Raw genomic sequence first — 12,812 nt, 5'->3', positions numbered from 1 at the left:
GAAAGAAATTAGGTTCTGCTTGACACTTGACGTTTATGGGGAAGGCTAACAAAGAGGCTAGAGCAATCAGCAAGGCCAAGGTCAAGAACCCTGCAAAGCCCTGGAACTGTTTATCTGGAGAGCAATGGGGCACTGGGAAAGGAGGTTTGCAGGAGCTGACATGATCAGATTGTGTTTAGTGCAGTTAATCAAACTTGATGAGAGCAACGAAGATAAGAACATTCAAATATCCACTTCCTAGTTGTGAACTTTGACAAAAATAAAGGGTCATATTCTGGGTATTCTGGGATTAAAAATGATGGGAAGGCTGGGCATTGGCATATGTGGGAGATGGTTTCAATGCTCTTGAGCAGGGGACTGACTGACACCAGCATACCTTTGCAGAGTAACTGGGGAACGTCAAGGCCTCTTCTTCTCCCCATTCTGCCTCCACTCATGTGACTCACATGTGCGTCTCTTGGCCCCACAAGGCCAGATAGAGGTGCTGGAGCTGCATCCACCCAATTCTGGAATGTTCTTCATATCCCACCTGGACCATATGATATTAGCCACACTCAAGGAGTGCCCCATGTTTGGAGCCTCCCTTGAAGGGTGGTCAGTTAACTGTGTACACCCTGAACCTTCCCACGCATCAGCACATGCTCTAGAAGTCTCTCCCTCAAACATGGAAAAAATAAATCCTGCCTTTGGCACTTAACCACAGGTGTCTATAGGATCACCCGTGGGGAAAAGCCTCCTGTGAATGAATTGAGCCTGAGATTGGGCTACTGTGCTGTTTGTGTTTGTATCTTGAATGACTAAATAGTACCCTTCAAGTGCATAACTAAATGTTTCCTGTTGGCTTTTTCTTCCCTTTGCAGTATAATGAGGAGCTTCACTATGTGGAACCTTGCCTGAATGGAACGTTGGTACAAGCTGACAGGACGAACAAAGAGGTAGGGGCTGCCAGTGGGCAGGGAGCATTGCAGGTCATGGTGAACCCATATCTTCCTCACAGAGATTGATTACAATAACTCTGCCCTAATTTTTAGAAACTCATCAAATGAATGGCTTTTTTGTTGACAGGCCCTTTGGAACCCCCGTTGTATAGAATATTAACTTATCAGCACCAGTTGCTGTGGACTAGACTCTGACTCATGGTGACCCATGTGTGTCAGAGTAGAACTGTGGTCTATAGTGTTTTCACTGGGTGATTTTCAGAAGAATATCACCAGACCTTTCTGCCCAGATGCCTCTGGGTGGACGTGAACCTCTAGCCTTTCAGTTAGCAGCTGAGTGTGTTAACCATTTGACAACCTAGGGACTCTAGAATATTTACTTAGAGGTGCAGATAAAGTCATAACAGTAAAAGAATGACGTTGAGTTCAGATGTCTACAATTGCGTTGACTTTTTTTCTCTTGCTCCAATTATATCCTATGTAGATACTATTGAAAGATGTGGTACTTGCTGAGATTTTAAAGAAAATTGAAACTCTTCTCTCAGTGCACTTAACACAACTGAGCAAATAATTGTTGGCATATTTATTTACTTGCTTGTCTCCCCAATTAGAATGTAAGCTTCACAAAGATAGGGACTGTCTAGCTCGCTGCTCTGTCCCCAGTATTCCCAGCATTGCCTACTCCATAAATATCATGGAACAAAGGAAGATATGTAAATAAGACTCTTAGGAAATGGAATAGAGGTTTTCCTTCCAGTTGGTGCATTCTAGGAAAATTACCAAAATACATTTCTACAAAAGAAATCCTGTTTCTCTTTGGCCCTTTAAATTTCTCAGAACAACCACCACAGCCACCAACAAAGCACCCTTGAAGGGCCAGTTTACATTTTAGATTGAAGATGTGTGCGTAGCTACAGCAATGCCACATTGCCTGTGACTCCTAATTGTCACTGCCATATTGTTTTATTGTGTCTACAGGGCAGGGCTACTGTTTCCCTGGAGAACACGCTCCCATGAGGGGGCTGAGTGCAATGGACAAGGTAGGCTAGTGTGAGGCGCTGGGCATGTGCCAGGGTGGCAGGGGTGCCATTGGTGCTATCTTACAGGCAGGTAACAGAAAGTGCATGGTTTGGTTATCTCTGAGACAGTGAACAAGAGAGACTGAGGGAAATTAGTTTCATATGGAACATGGAGTGAGAAGGAAAATTTATACCAGAGAAAAACATCTAAGCTTTGACTTTAGGGAGGAGAAACCAGTATATTATAGTTCAAAGGACAGCTGTGTCCAGAGAATGTTTGTCCATGGTCATTTTTCTAGGTCAAAGTCAGTAGGAAAACTACAGCCAGCTTCCTCTGGAGTTCTCTTTGTTTGGCCGTTGCCTTTTACTGGATTCCACCCCATTATCAGTATTTATAGCAATGAAACATTTTCCTGGCCTCAAATAGGTATCTAGTGATGGTGCTTATAAAGTTAAGCAGAAAAGATTCTTAAAATGATCAAGGCCATCCTGCTGGTAGCCCCCCGAAGAGGAAAAGGGCAGTGTGATATTTGGAGGTACAAAGTTTCATGATGAAGACATTGTTACAGAAAGTGGGCTAGGAATACCTTTGAATATACAGAACTGGAATAGCTTTGAGTATAAAAATTAATCTAGACTTTTGATTCTGCCAATATGAAGCAGCACTGTCCTTCTCAAACCCTCCCCCTTACAATTAGAAAACCCTGAATATAATATAACACAACAAGGGGAAGACCTCAAGGGGGAAAGAAGAAGGTAGACTGCCTAGGGGCCATTGAACTTGAAGACATAGAGGTGAGTTCCTTGGGTTTCCTTACTGACATCCGTATATCCCAAACTGAGCTCTCCAGGAGCCTTCACGTGGACCACCAACAAGCAGAGACAAAAACTCCAAGAAAAGCCTTTTCTTTCTTGCCCAAGGATGGGGAAAAGGGTGGCCTAACAATAGAAAATGTTTGTGGTGATACCTGCCCTTCTCCAGCCAAACACCAATGGCTCCACTATCCTCTCTGTCCTGCCAGCACAAGATGGATTCAGTGGGGCTGAGCAGGAAGTTAATCTTCGACCCCACCTGCTTTCACCTGGCCCTTGTGCTACACGTCAACAGAGGGATTACTGCTAAAAATAAAAGATAAAATTGCACCCAGAGTGTCTTAATTTAATATCCAAAACGTCCAGGGTGCAATAGAAAATCACTCGTAATCCAAAAAAAAAATCCAAAGAACCAGGTAAATCAAAACATGAATGAGAAAATACAGTCAATAGAAATCAATATCCACATGAATCAGGTGTTGGAGTTATATAATTGCTTCAACAAGCAATTTGAATTCTCTTGGAACAAATGAAAAAGTAGAGAATCTCAGCAAAGAAAGTTATAAAGTAGAGCCAAATGGAAATTTTAGAACTGAAAAATGCAATCACGGAAATAAAACTCATTGGATCGGATCAGTAGTAGAGTAGAGATTAATAGAGGATAGAATCAGTGAATTTCAGGGCACATGAGTAGAATTTATCCAGTCAGAACAATAGAAAGAAAATAGACTTGGAACAAAATGAACAGAGTCCCGTGAACATGTGGGACAGTAACAGAAGAGCTAACATTCGTATTATCAAAGTCCCAGAAGGAGGATAGAGAGAGCGGGACTGGATAAGCATTTGAAGATAAGATGTCTGCAAACTTTCCAAATTTAGCAAAAGACATACATAATCAAGAGGTTGAGTGAACCTCAAATAGTATAAACCCAAGTAAGTCCATGGCAAGACACATCATAATTAAATACAATTTAATAAAACCGGTAAACTTCAAGCAAAAGTAAAAAGAGAAGACACAGATCACCAATGTCACTGCAGATCTAGCAACCATTAAAGAATGAATGATAAGGGAATAATACTAACAATTTTACATTCACCAATTCGATAATGTAGGAGAAATGGACCAACTGCACAAAACCCACAAACTATTGAAATTCAGTCAAGGTGAAACAGAACCTGAATATTCCTGCAACTCTGAAAGAAGCTGAATTTGTAATTTAGAAGGTGCAGAAAAAGAAATCTGCAGGCCCTCCTGGTCTCACAGGACCATTCTACCAAACATTTAAAGAAGAATTAACACAAATTTTAAACAACTTCTTCCAAAAAAATAGAAGAGGGAAAAGATCCCAACTCATTTTATGAAGCTAGTTAGTATTTCCCTGATAAACCAGATAAAAATAGTACAAATGAGAAAACTACAGATATTCCTTGTGAATTTAGATATAAAATTCTCAACAAAATTTTAGCATACTGATTAAAAATATATGAAGAGAATAATACACAAGCACTGAGTAGGATTTATTCCAGATACGCAAGGCTGGTCCGACACCGTAATCATGTATCAACAGACTGAAGAAAAATACAGTCGTATCAATTGACTCAGGAAAAGCGTTTAACAAAACCCACAACCGTTCGTGATAAAAGCTTTCATCTAACTAGGAATAGAGAGTAATTCCTCAGATGGGTAAAGACCATCTACAGAAACCTACGGCTAAGATCATATTTAGCAGCGGAAGTTTGAAAGCTTTCTCTTTTATGATTGAGAACAAGGCAAAGATGCCCGCTCTCACTATTCTTATTCAACATGGTGCCGAATGTTCTAGTTAGTGTTTAAAGGCTAGGCAAAGAAATGAAAAGGCATAAAGATCAGAAAGGAAAAAATAAAACTCTTCCTACTTGCAGGTAACATTACTGCATATGCAGAAAATCCCAAAGAATTTACCCCCCCCCCCAAAAAAAACTCGTAGAACTAATAAGTCAGTTCAGCAAGGTCACATGTAAAAAATCTGCATACAAAAATCAATCGCAATCCTATATACTAACAACGATCGTGTGGAAACTGAAAATAAAAACAATATAATTTATAATTGCTTCAAAAAAAAAAAAAAACCCAAACTCTTTGCTCTTGGGTCAATTCCACCTCATGGCAACCCTGTAAGACAGAGTAGAACTGCCCCTTTGCGTTTCTAAGGAGTACCTGGTGGATTTGAACTGCCAGCCTTTTGGTTAGCAGCCGTAGCACTTAACCACTATACCACCAGTGTTTCCACAGTGGCTTCAAAGAAAATTAAGTGCTCAGATGTGAACTTAAAACGTGTATAAGATTTATATGCTGATGAAAGTAATCAAAGAAGACCTAAATAAATTTAAAAAAATGAGAGGTTTACATATTGGAAGACTCAACATATTAAATATGTCAGTTCATCTCAAATTGGTCTATAGGTTTACTGCAATTTCTATCAACATTTCAGCAAGTTTTTTTTTTTTTTTTGTAGACATAGACAAGCTTATTGTACAGTTTAGGTAGAAGACTCAGGCTCTAGAATAGCATAAGAATTTTGAAAAAGAAGAATAAAGTAGGAGGAATCATTCTACCCAATATTGTTGTTGGCTGGAGTCAAGTTGGCCCCCAACTCACAGTGATCCCATGCACAATGGGGTTGGACCATTGTGATCCACAGGGTTTTCACTGGCTGACTTTCAGAAGTAGAGCTTCAGGCTTTTCTTCCTAGTCCACCTTAGTCTGGAAGCTCTGCTGAAACCTGTTCAGCATCATAACAATGTGCAAGCCTCCACTGACAGATCAATGGTGCATGGGCCAGGAATTGAACCACGGTCTCCTGTATGGAAGGTGAGAATTCCACCACTAAACCACCACTTCCAGCCTACCCAGTATTAAGGCCTATTATATAGTTAGAATCATCAAGACTGTTGTATTGGTGGAGGAATAGACACATATGTCAATGGAACAGAATAGAGAACCCAGAAATATATCCATACCAATATACCCAATTGATTTTTGATAAAGGCAATAAAGCAATTCAGCACAGGGAGAATATCATTTTAAACAAATGGTACTGGAGCAATTGAACATCTATATCTCTCCCCGCCCCGCTGCCGACCAACAATAAGACTTGACAGAAAAAGCACAATCCTTAAAAAAGAAAACTGATAAAATGGACTGAACCAAAATTAAACAACAGCAGTTTTTTCTATATGAAAGACCCTGCTGTATGGAGAAAAAGACATGCTACAGGCTGGGAGACAATATATGCAAACCACATATTAGATAAAGGACTAGTATCTAGAGACCATATAAAGAACTCTCAAAACTAAACAGTAAAACAATCCATCCCATTACAAAATTAGTGAAAGACATGAAGAGACAATCACTGAAGAGGATATGCAGATGACAGAGACCTGAAAAGATAGTCAACACCATTAACCACTAAGGGCATGCAAATTAAAACCACAGTAAGATATCATACACACCTATCAGAACAGCTAGAATAAAAAATAGCAGCAACACTAAATACTCCTGAGGATGTAGAGGAACTGGGCCACTCATACCTTGCTGGTAGAAATGCCAAATGGTACAGCTACTCTGGAAAACAGTGTGGCCGTTTCTTATAAAACTAAACATGCAACCAGCATAACGACCCAGCAGTTACACTCTTCAGCATTTATCTTGGGGAAATAAAAATTTATGTTCACACAAAAACTTACACAGAAATATTCATAACAGCTTTATTTATGAAAGCCCAAAGCTGGAAACAAGCCAGATGTTCTTTGATAGATGAATGGATGAACAAATTGTGGTAACTTCATACCCTGGGGTACTTTATGAGCTGCTATCCATTTGGCTCCTGACCCATGGCGACCCATGCACAGCAGAACGAGACACTACCCAGTCCTGCGCTACTTCCCAGGATTAGGTGAAAATCTGACCGTTGTGATCTGGTCGTTGTGATCCGTAGGGTCTTCGCTGGCGGATTTTCACAACTATATCACCAGACCTTTTTCCTTAGTCCATCTTTGTCTAGAAGCTCCACTGGAACTTGTTCAGCATCCTAGGAGCACGCACACCACCACTGACCGAGGCGTGGCGGCTCTGCAGGAGCTGTATTGGCTGGGAATCAAACACAGGTCTTCAGAGAACACTAAAAAACCAAAAACCAAACCCATTGCCATCAAGTTGATTCTGACTCATAGCAACCCTATAGAACAGAGTAGTACTGCCCCATAGGGTTTCCAAGGAGCGGCCGGTGGATTCAAACTGCTGACCTTTTGGCTAGCAGCCATACACTTAACCACTGCATCACCTGGGCTCTTCACGGAATACTAGTCAGCAATAATAAAAAATAAAAACTATTGATACACATGATAAGTTGGAGGAATCTTTAGGGGATTTTGCTGAGAAACAAAAACGGTGCTCAAAAGAACACACATTGTATGATTCCGTTTATAGAACTTTCCTTGAAATTACAAAAAATACAGAAATGGAAAACAGATGAGTGATTGCTAGGGGTCAGGGGCAGAGTGAGAGTGGGGGGCTTAGGGGAGTTATAAAAGGGCTACATGAGGGCCTGTGGTGGTGTAACAGGTCTGCACCTTGACCGTCTCACCGTAAGCATGCCGGTTGTGATATTGTACTGTAGTTTTGTTGTATGTCACTGTTGTAGAGTACTAGCTGAAGGGTATATGGCATCTCTCATATTATTTCCTAAAGCTATATATATCGATCTTTAGTTATCTCAAAATAAAAAATATAATTAAAAAATAATACAAAGTCTATGAGGGAGAGTTAAAAAAGAGCTGTATCATATCAGTGTTGATAGTTGTACAGTACTTGTTGAGTTGATTTAGTTTGAAAAGAAAATGTGCTGATTATAGTTCTGTTTCTAATGGCCAAAAGTTTTAATATTCTAGCTCTGTGGATTTTTTTATTTGGAGAAAATTTCAGAAAACAAAGCATTTCTTTTTCATTGGTATGTTTGGATGTTTTAAAACAAAAGTAAGCTCTTTGGCTAATTTGGACTTTTTTTTTTCCTTTTCTTTTTTTGAATTTTATTGTGTTTTAGTCGAAAGTAAAAAAAAAAAAAATACGCAGTCGAAAGTATACAGTAAAATTAGTTTCTCACTGAAAACTTCTGCACAGGTTGTTTTGTGACATTGCCTGTAATCCCTGCACTACGTCAGCACTCCTCCTCTCCCTGTCCAGTTGTCTAGTTTTCCTGTGCCTTCCTGCCTTCTCATCTTTTTGCTTTTGTTGCCCATTTTGTCTCATATACTTGATTGAACTAAGAAGCATGTTCCTCAGATATGTTATTGATTGTTTTATAGGCCTGCCTAATGTTTGGCTCTAAGGTGGACTTCAGGAGCGGCTTCAGTTCTGAGTTAGCATGGTGGCCAGGGGTCATAGGCTCAGGGGTTCCTCCCGTCTCTGTCAGACCAGCAAGTCTGGTCTTTTTTTATGTGTGAATTTGACTTTTGTTCTCTTTTTTTCTCCCACTCTGTCCGTGATCCTGTATTGTGATCCCTGTCAGAGCCATCAGTGGTGGTACTCGGGCACCAGCTAGTTGTTCTGCACTCAGGCTGGTGGAGACTGTGGTTTACGTGGTCCATGAGTCCTCTGGAGTAATATTTTCCTTGTGTCTTTGGTTTTCTTCATTCTCCTTTGCTGTGGATGGATGGGACCAATAGATGTACCTTGGATGGCTGCTCCAAGCTTTTAAGACCCCAGATTCTGCTCGCCGAAGTAGGATGTAGAACATTTTCTTTATGAACTGTTATGTCAATTGACCTAGATATCCCCTAAGACCATGGTCTCAGCCCCAGTAACTAGGTCCTTCAAGGTAGTTGGATGTATCTAGGAAGCGTCTATGACTTTGCCATGGTCAAGTTGTGCTGAGTTCCCCGGCATTGTGTTTTGTCTTTCCCTTTATCAAAATTAACACTTGTCTACCATCTAGTCAATGATTTCCCCTCTCCACCCCCTCCTCATTTATCTAGTTCATTTTCTACTGTTTGGCATTTTTAGTTATGTTTGGTATTCTATTTAAGCCATATATTAGAGCCCTTATCACTGTCCTTCTTTTTAATTTTATCATCTTTAAGGATCCATTTTTTTATTAACTTTTATTAAGCTTCAAGTGAACGTTTACAAATCCAATCAGTCTGTCACATGTAAGTTTACATACATCTTACTCCTCACTCCCACGTGCTCTCCCGCTATTGAGTCAGCCCTTTCAGTCTCTCCTTTCCTGACAATTTTGCCAGCTTCCCTCTCTCTCTATCCTCTCATCCCCCCTCCAGACAAGAGTTGCCAACACAATCTCAAGTGTCCACCTGATATAATTAGCTCACTCTTCATCAGCGTCTCTCTCCTACCCACCATCCAGTCCCTTTTCTGTCTGATGAATTGTCTTCGGGGATGGTTCCTGTCCTGTGCCAACAGAAGGTCTGGGGAGCATGGCCGCTGGGATTCCTCTAGTCTCAGTCAGACCATTAAGTCTGGTCTTTTTATGAGAATTTGGGGTCTGCATCCCACTGATCTCCTGTTCCCTCAGGAGTTCTCTGTTGTGCTCCCTGTCAGGGCAGTCATCGATTGTGGCCGGGCACCAACTAGTTCTTCTGGTCTCAGGATGATGTAGGTCTCTGGTTCATGTGGCCCTTTCTGTCTCTTGGGCTCTTAGTTGTCGTGTGGCCTTGGTGTTCTTCATTCTCCTTTGCTCCAGGTGGGTTGAGACCAATTGATGCATCTTAGATGGCCGCTTGTTAGCATTTAAGACCCCAGACGCCACATTTCAAAGTGGGATGCAGAATGTTTTCATAATAGAATTATTTTGCCAATTGACTTAGAAGTCCCCTCAAACCATGTTCCCCAGACCCCCGCCCTTGCTCCGCTGACCTTTGAAGCATTCATTTTATCTCGAAAACTTCTTTGCTTATGGTCCAGTCCAATTGAGCTGACCTTCCATGTATTGAGTGTTGTCTTTCCCTTCACCTAAAGCAGTTCTTATCTACTGATTAATCAATAAAAAACCCTCTTCCTCCCTCCTTCCCTCCCCCCTTCGTAACCACAAAAGTATGTGTTCTTCTCAGTTTTTACTATTTCTCAAGATCTTATAATAGTGGTCTTATATAATATTTGTCCTTTTGCCTCTGACTAATTTCGCTCAGCATAATGCCTTCCAGGTTCCTCCATGTTACCAAATATTTCACAGATTCGTCACTGTTCTTTATCGATGCGTAGTATTCCATTGTGTGAATATACCACAATTTATTTACCCATTCATCCGTTGATGGACACCTTGGTTGCTTTCAGCTTTTTGCTATTGTAAACAGAGCTGCAATAAACATGGGTGTGCATATATCTGTTTGTGTGAAGGCTCTTGTATCTCTAGGGTATATTCCGAGGAGTGGGATTTCTGGGTTGTATGGTAGTTCTATTTCTAACTGTTTAAGATAATGCCAGATAGATTGCCAAAGTGGTTGTACCATTTTTCATTTCCACCAGCAGTGTATAAGAGTTCCAATCTCTCCGCAGCCTCTCCAACATTTATTATTTTGTGTTTTTTGGATTAATGCCAGCCTTGTTGGTGTGAGATGGAATCTCATCGTAGTTTTAATTTGCATTTCTCTAATGGCTAATGATCGAGAGCATTTTCTCATGTATCTGTTGGCTGCCTGAATATCTTCTTTAGTGAAATGTGGGTTCATATCCTTTGCCCACTTTTTGATTGGGTTGTTTGTCTTTTTGTGGTTGAGTTTTGACAGAATCATGTAGATTTTAGAGATCAGGCGCTGGTCGGAGATGTCATAGCTGAAAATTCTTTCCCAATCTGTAGGTGGTCTTTTTACTCTTTTGGTGAAGTCTTTAGATGAGTATAGGTGTTTGATTTTTAGGAGCTCCCAGTTATGTGGTTTCTCTTCATCATTTTTGGTAATGTTTTGTATTCTGTTTATGCCTTGTATTAGGGCTCCTAGGGTTGTCCCTATTTTTTCTTCCATGATGTTTATCGTTTTTGTCTTTATGTTTAGGTCTTTGATCCACTTGGAGTTAGTTTTTCTGCATGGTGTGAGGTACGGGTCCTGTTTCGTTTTTTTGCAAATGGATATCCAGTGATGCCAGCAGCATTTGTTAAAAAGACTATCTTTTCCCCAATTAACTGACACTGGTCCTTTGTCAAATATCAGCTGCTCATACGTGGATGGATTTATATCTGGGTTCTCAATTCTGTTCCATTGGTCTATGTGCCTGTTGTTGTACCAGTACCAGGCTGTTTTGACTACTGTGGCTGTATAATAGCTTCTGAAATCAGGTAGAGTGAGGCCTCCCACTTTCTTCTTCTTTTTCAGTAATGCTTTGCTTATCCGGGGCTTCTTTCCCTTCCATATGAAATTGGTGATTTGTTTCTCTATCCCCTTAAAATATGACGTTGGAATTTGGATTGGAAGTGCGTTAAATGTATAGATGGCTTTTGGTAGAATAGACATTTTTACTATGTTAAGTCTTCCTATCCATGAGCAAGGTATGTTTTTCCACTTAAGTATGTCCTTTTGAATTTCTTGTAGTAGAGCTTTGTAGTTTCTTTGTATAGGTCTTTTACATCCTTGGTAAGATTTATTCCTAAGTATCTTATCTTCTTGGGGGCTACTGTGAATGGTATTGATTTGGTGATTTCCTCTTCGGTGTTCTTTTTGTTGATGTAGAGGAATCCAAGTGATTTTTGTATGTCTATTTTATAACCTGAGACTCTGCCAAACTCTTCTATTAGTTTCAGTAGTTTTCTGGAGGATTCCTTAGGGTTTTCTGTGTATATAGTCATGTCATCTGCAAATAGTGATAACTTTACTTCTTCCTTGCCAATCCGGATACCTTTTATTTCTTTGTCTAGCCTAATTGCCCTGGCTAGGACTTCTAGCACGATGTTGAATAAGAGTGGTGATAAAGGGCATCCTTGTCTGGTTCGCGTTCTCAAGGGAAATGCTTTCAGGTTCTCTCCATTTAGAGTGATATTGGCTGTTGGCTTTGCATAGATGCCCTTTATTATGTTGAGGAATTTTCCTTCAATTCCTATTTTGGTAAGAGTTTTTATCATAAATGGGTGTTGGACTTTGTCAAATGCCTTTTGTGCATCAATTGATAAGATCATGTGGTTTTTGTCTTTTGTTTTAGTTATGTGATGGATTACATTAATGGTTTTTCTGATATTAAACCAGCCTTGCATACCTGGTATAAATCCCACTTGATCATGGTGAATTATTTTTTTAATGTGTTGTTGGATTCTATTGGCTAGAATTTTGTTGAGGATTTTTGCATCTATGTTCACGAGGGATATAGGTCTATAATATTCTTTTTTTGTAATGTCTTTACCTGGTTTTGGTATCAGGGAGATGGTGGCTTCATAGAATGAGTTGGGTAGTATTCCGTCATTTTCTATGGTTTGAAATACCTTCAGTAGTAGTGGGGTTAACTCTTCTCTGAAAGTTTGGTAGAACTCTGCAGTGAAGCCGTCTGGGCCAGGGCTTTTTTTTTGTTGGGAGTTTTTTGATTACCGTTTCAATCTCTTTTTTTGTTATGGGTCTATTTAGTTGTTCTACTTATGACTGTGTTAGTTTAGGTAGGTAGTGTTTTTCCAGGAATTCATCCATTTATTCTAGGTTTTCAAATTTGTTAGAGTACAATTTTTCATAGTAATCTGAAATGATTCTTTTAATTTCATTTGGTTCTGTTGTGATGTGGTCCTTCTCGTTTCTTATTCGGGTTATTTGTTTCCTTTCCTGTATTTCTTTAGTCAGTCTAGCCAATGGTTTATCAATTTTGTTAATTTTTTCAAAGAACCAGCTTTTGGCTTTGTTAATTCTTTCAATTGTTTTTCTGTTCTCTAATTCATTTAGTTCAGCTCTAATTTTTATTATTTGTTTTCTTCTGGTGCGTGATGGATTCTTTTGTTGCTCACTTTCTATTTGTTTAAGTTGTAGGGACAGTTCTCTGATTTTGGCTCTTTCTTCTTTTTGTATGTGTGCATTTATCAAT

General features: G+C 39.8%; 1 protein-coding gene across 1 annotated transcript in view; it reads left to right on the top strand.

The window, feature by feature from the left end:
* CACNA2D3 (calcium voltage-gated channel auxiliary subunit alpha2delta 3) overlaps nucleotides 1-12,812 on the top strand; it is a 1,049,182-nt gene that overhangs the window by 494,433 nt on the left and 541,937 nt on the right. Inside the window, exon 9 of the mRNA XM_064274376.1 lies at nucleotides 861-935. Coding sequence (XP_064130446.1) covers nucleotides 861-935 — 75 coding nt within the window. The remainder of the gene's footprint in view (nucleotides 1-860; nucleotides 936-12,812) is intronic.

Source organism: Loxodonta africana, chromosome 22 (assembly GCF_030014295.1).
Source record: "Loxodonta africana isolate mLoxAfr1 chromosome 22, mLoxAfr1.hap2, whole genome shotgun sequence".
Taxonomy (NCBI): Eukaryota; Metazoa; Chordata; class Mammalia; order Proboscidea; family Elephantidae; genus Loxodonta; species Loxodonta africana.
Note: the sequence above shows the minus strand (reverse complement) of the source record. Positions and strands in the feature narration are given on the sequence as shown.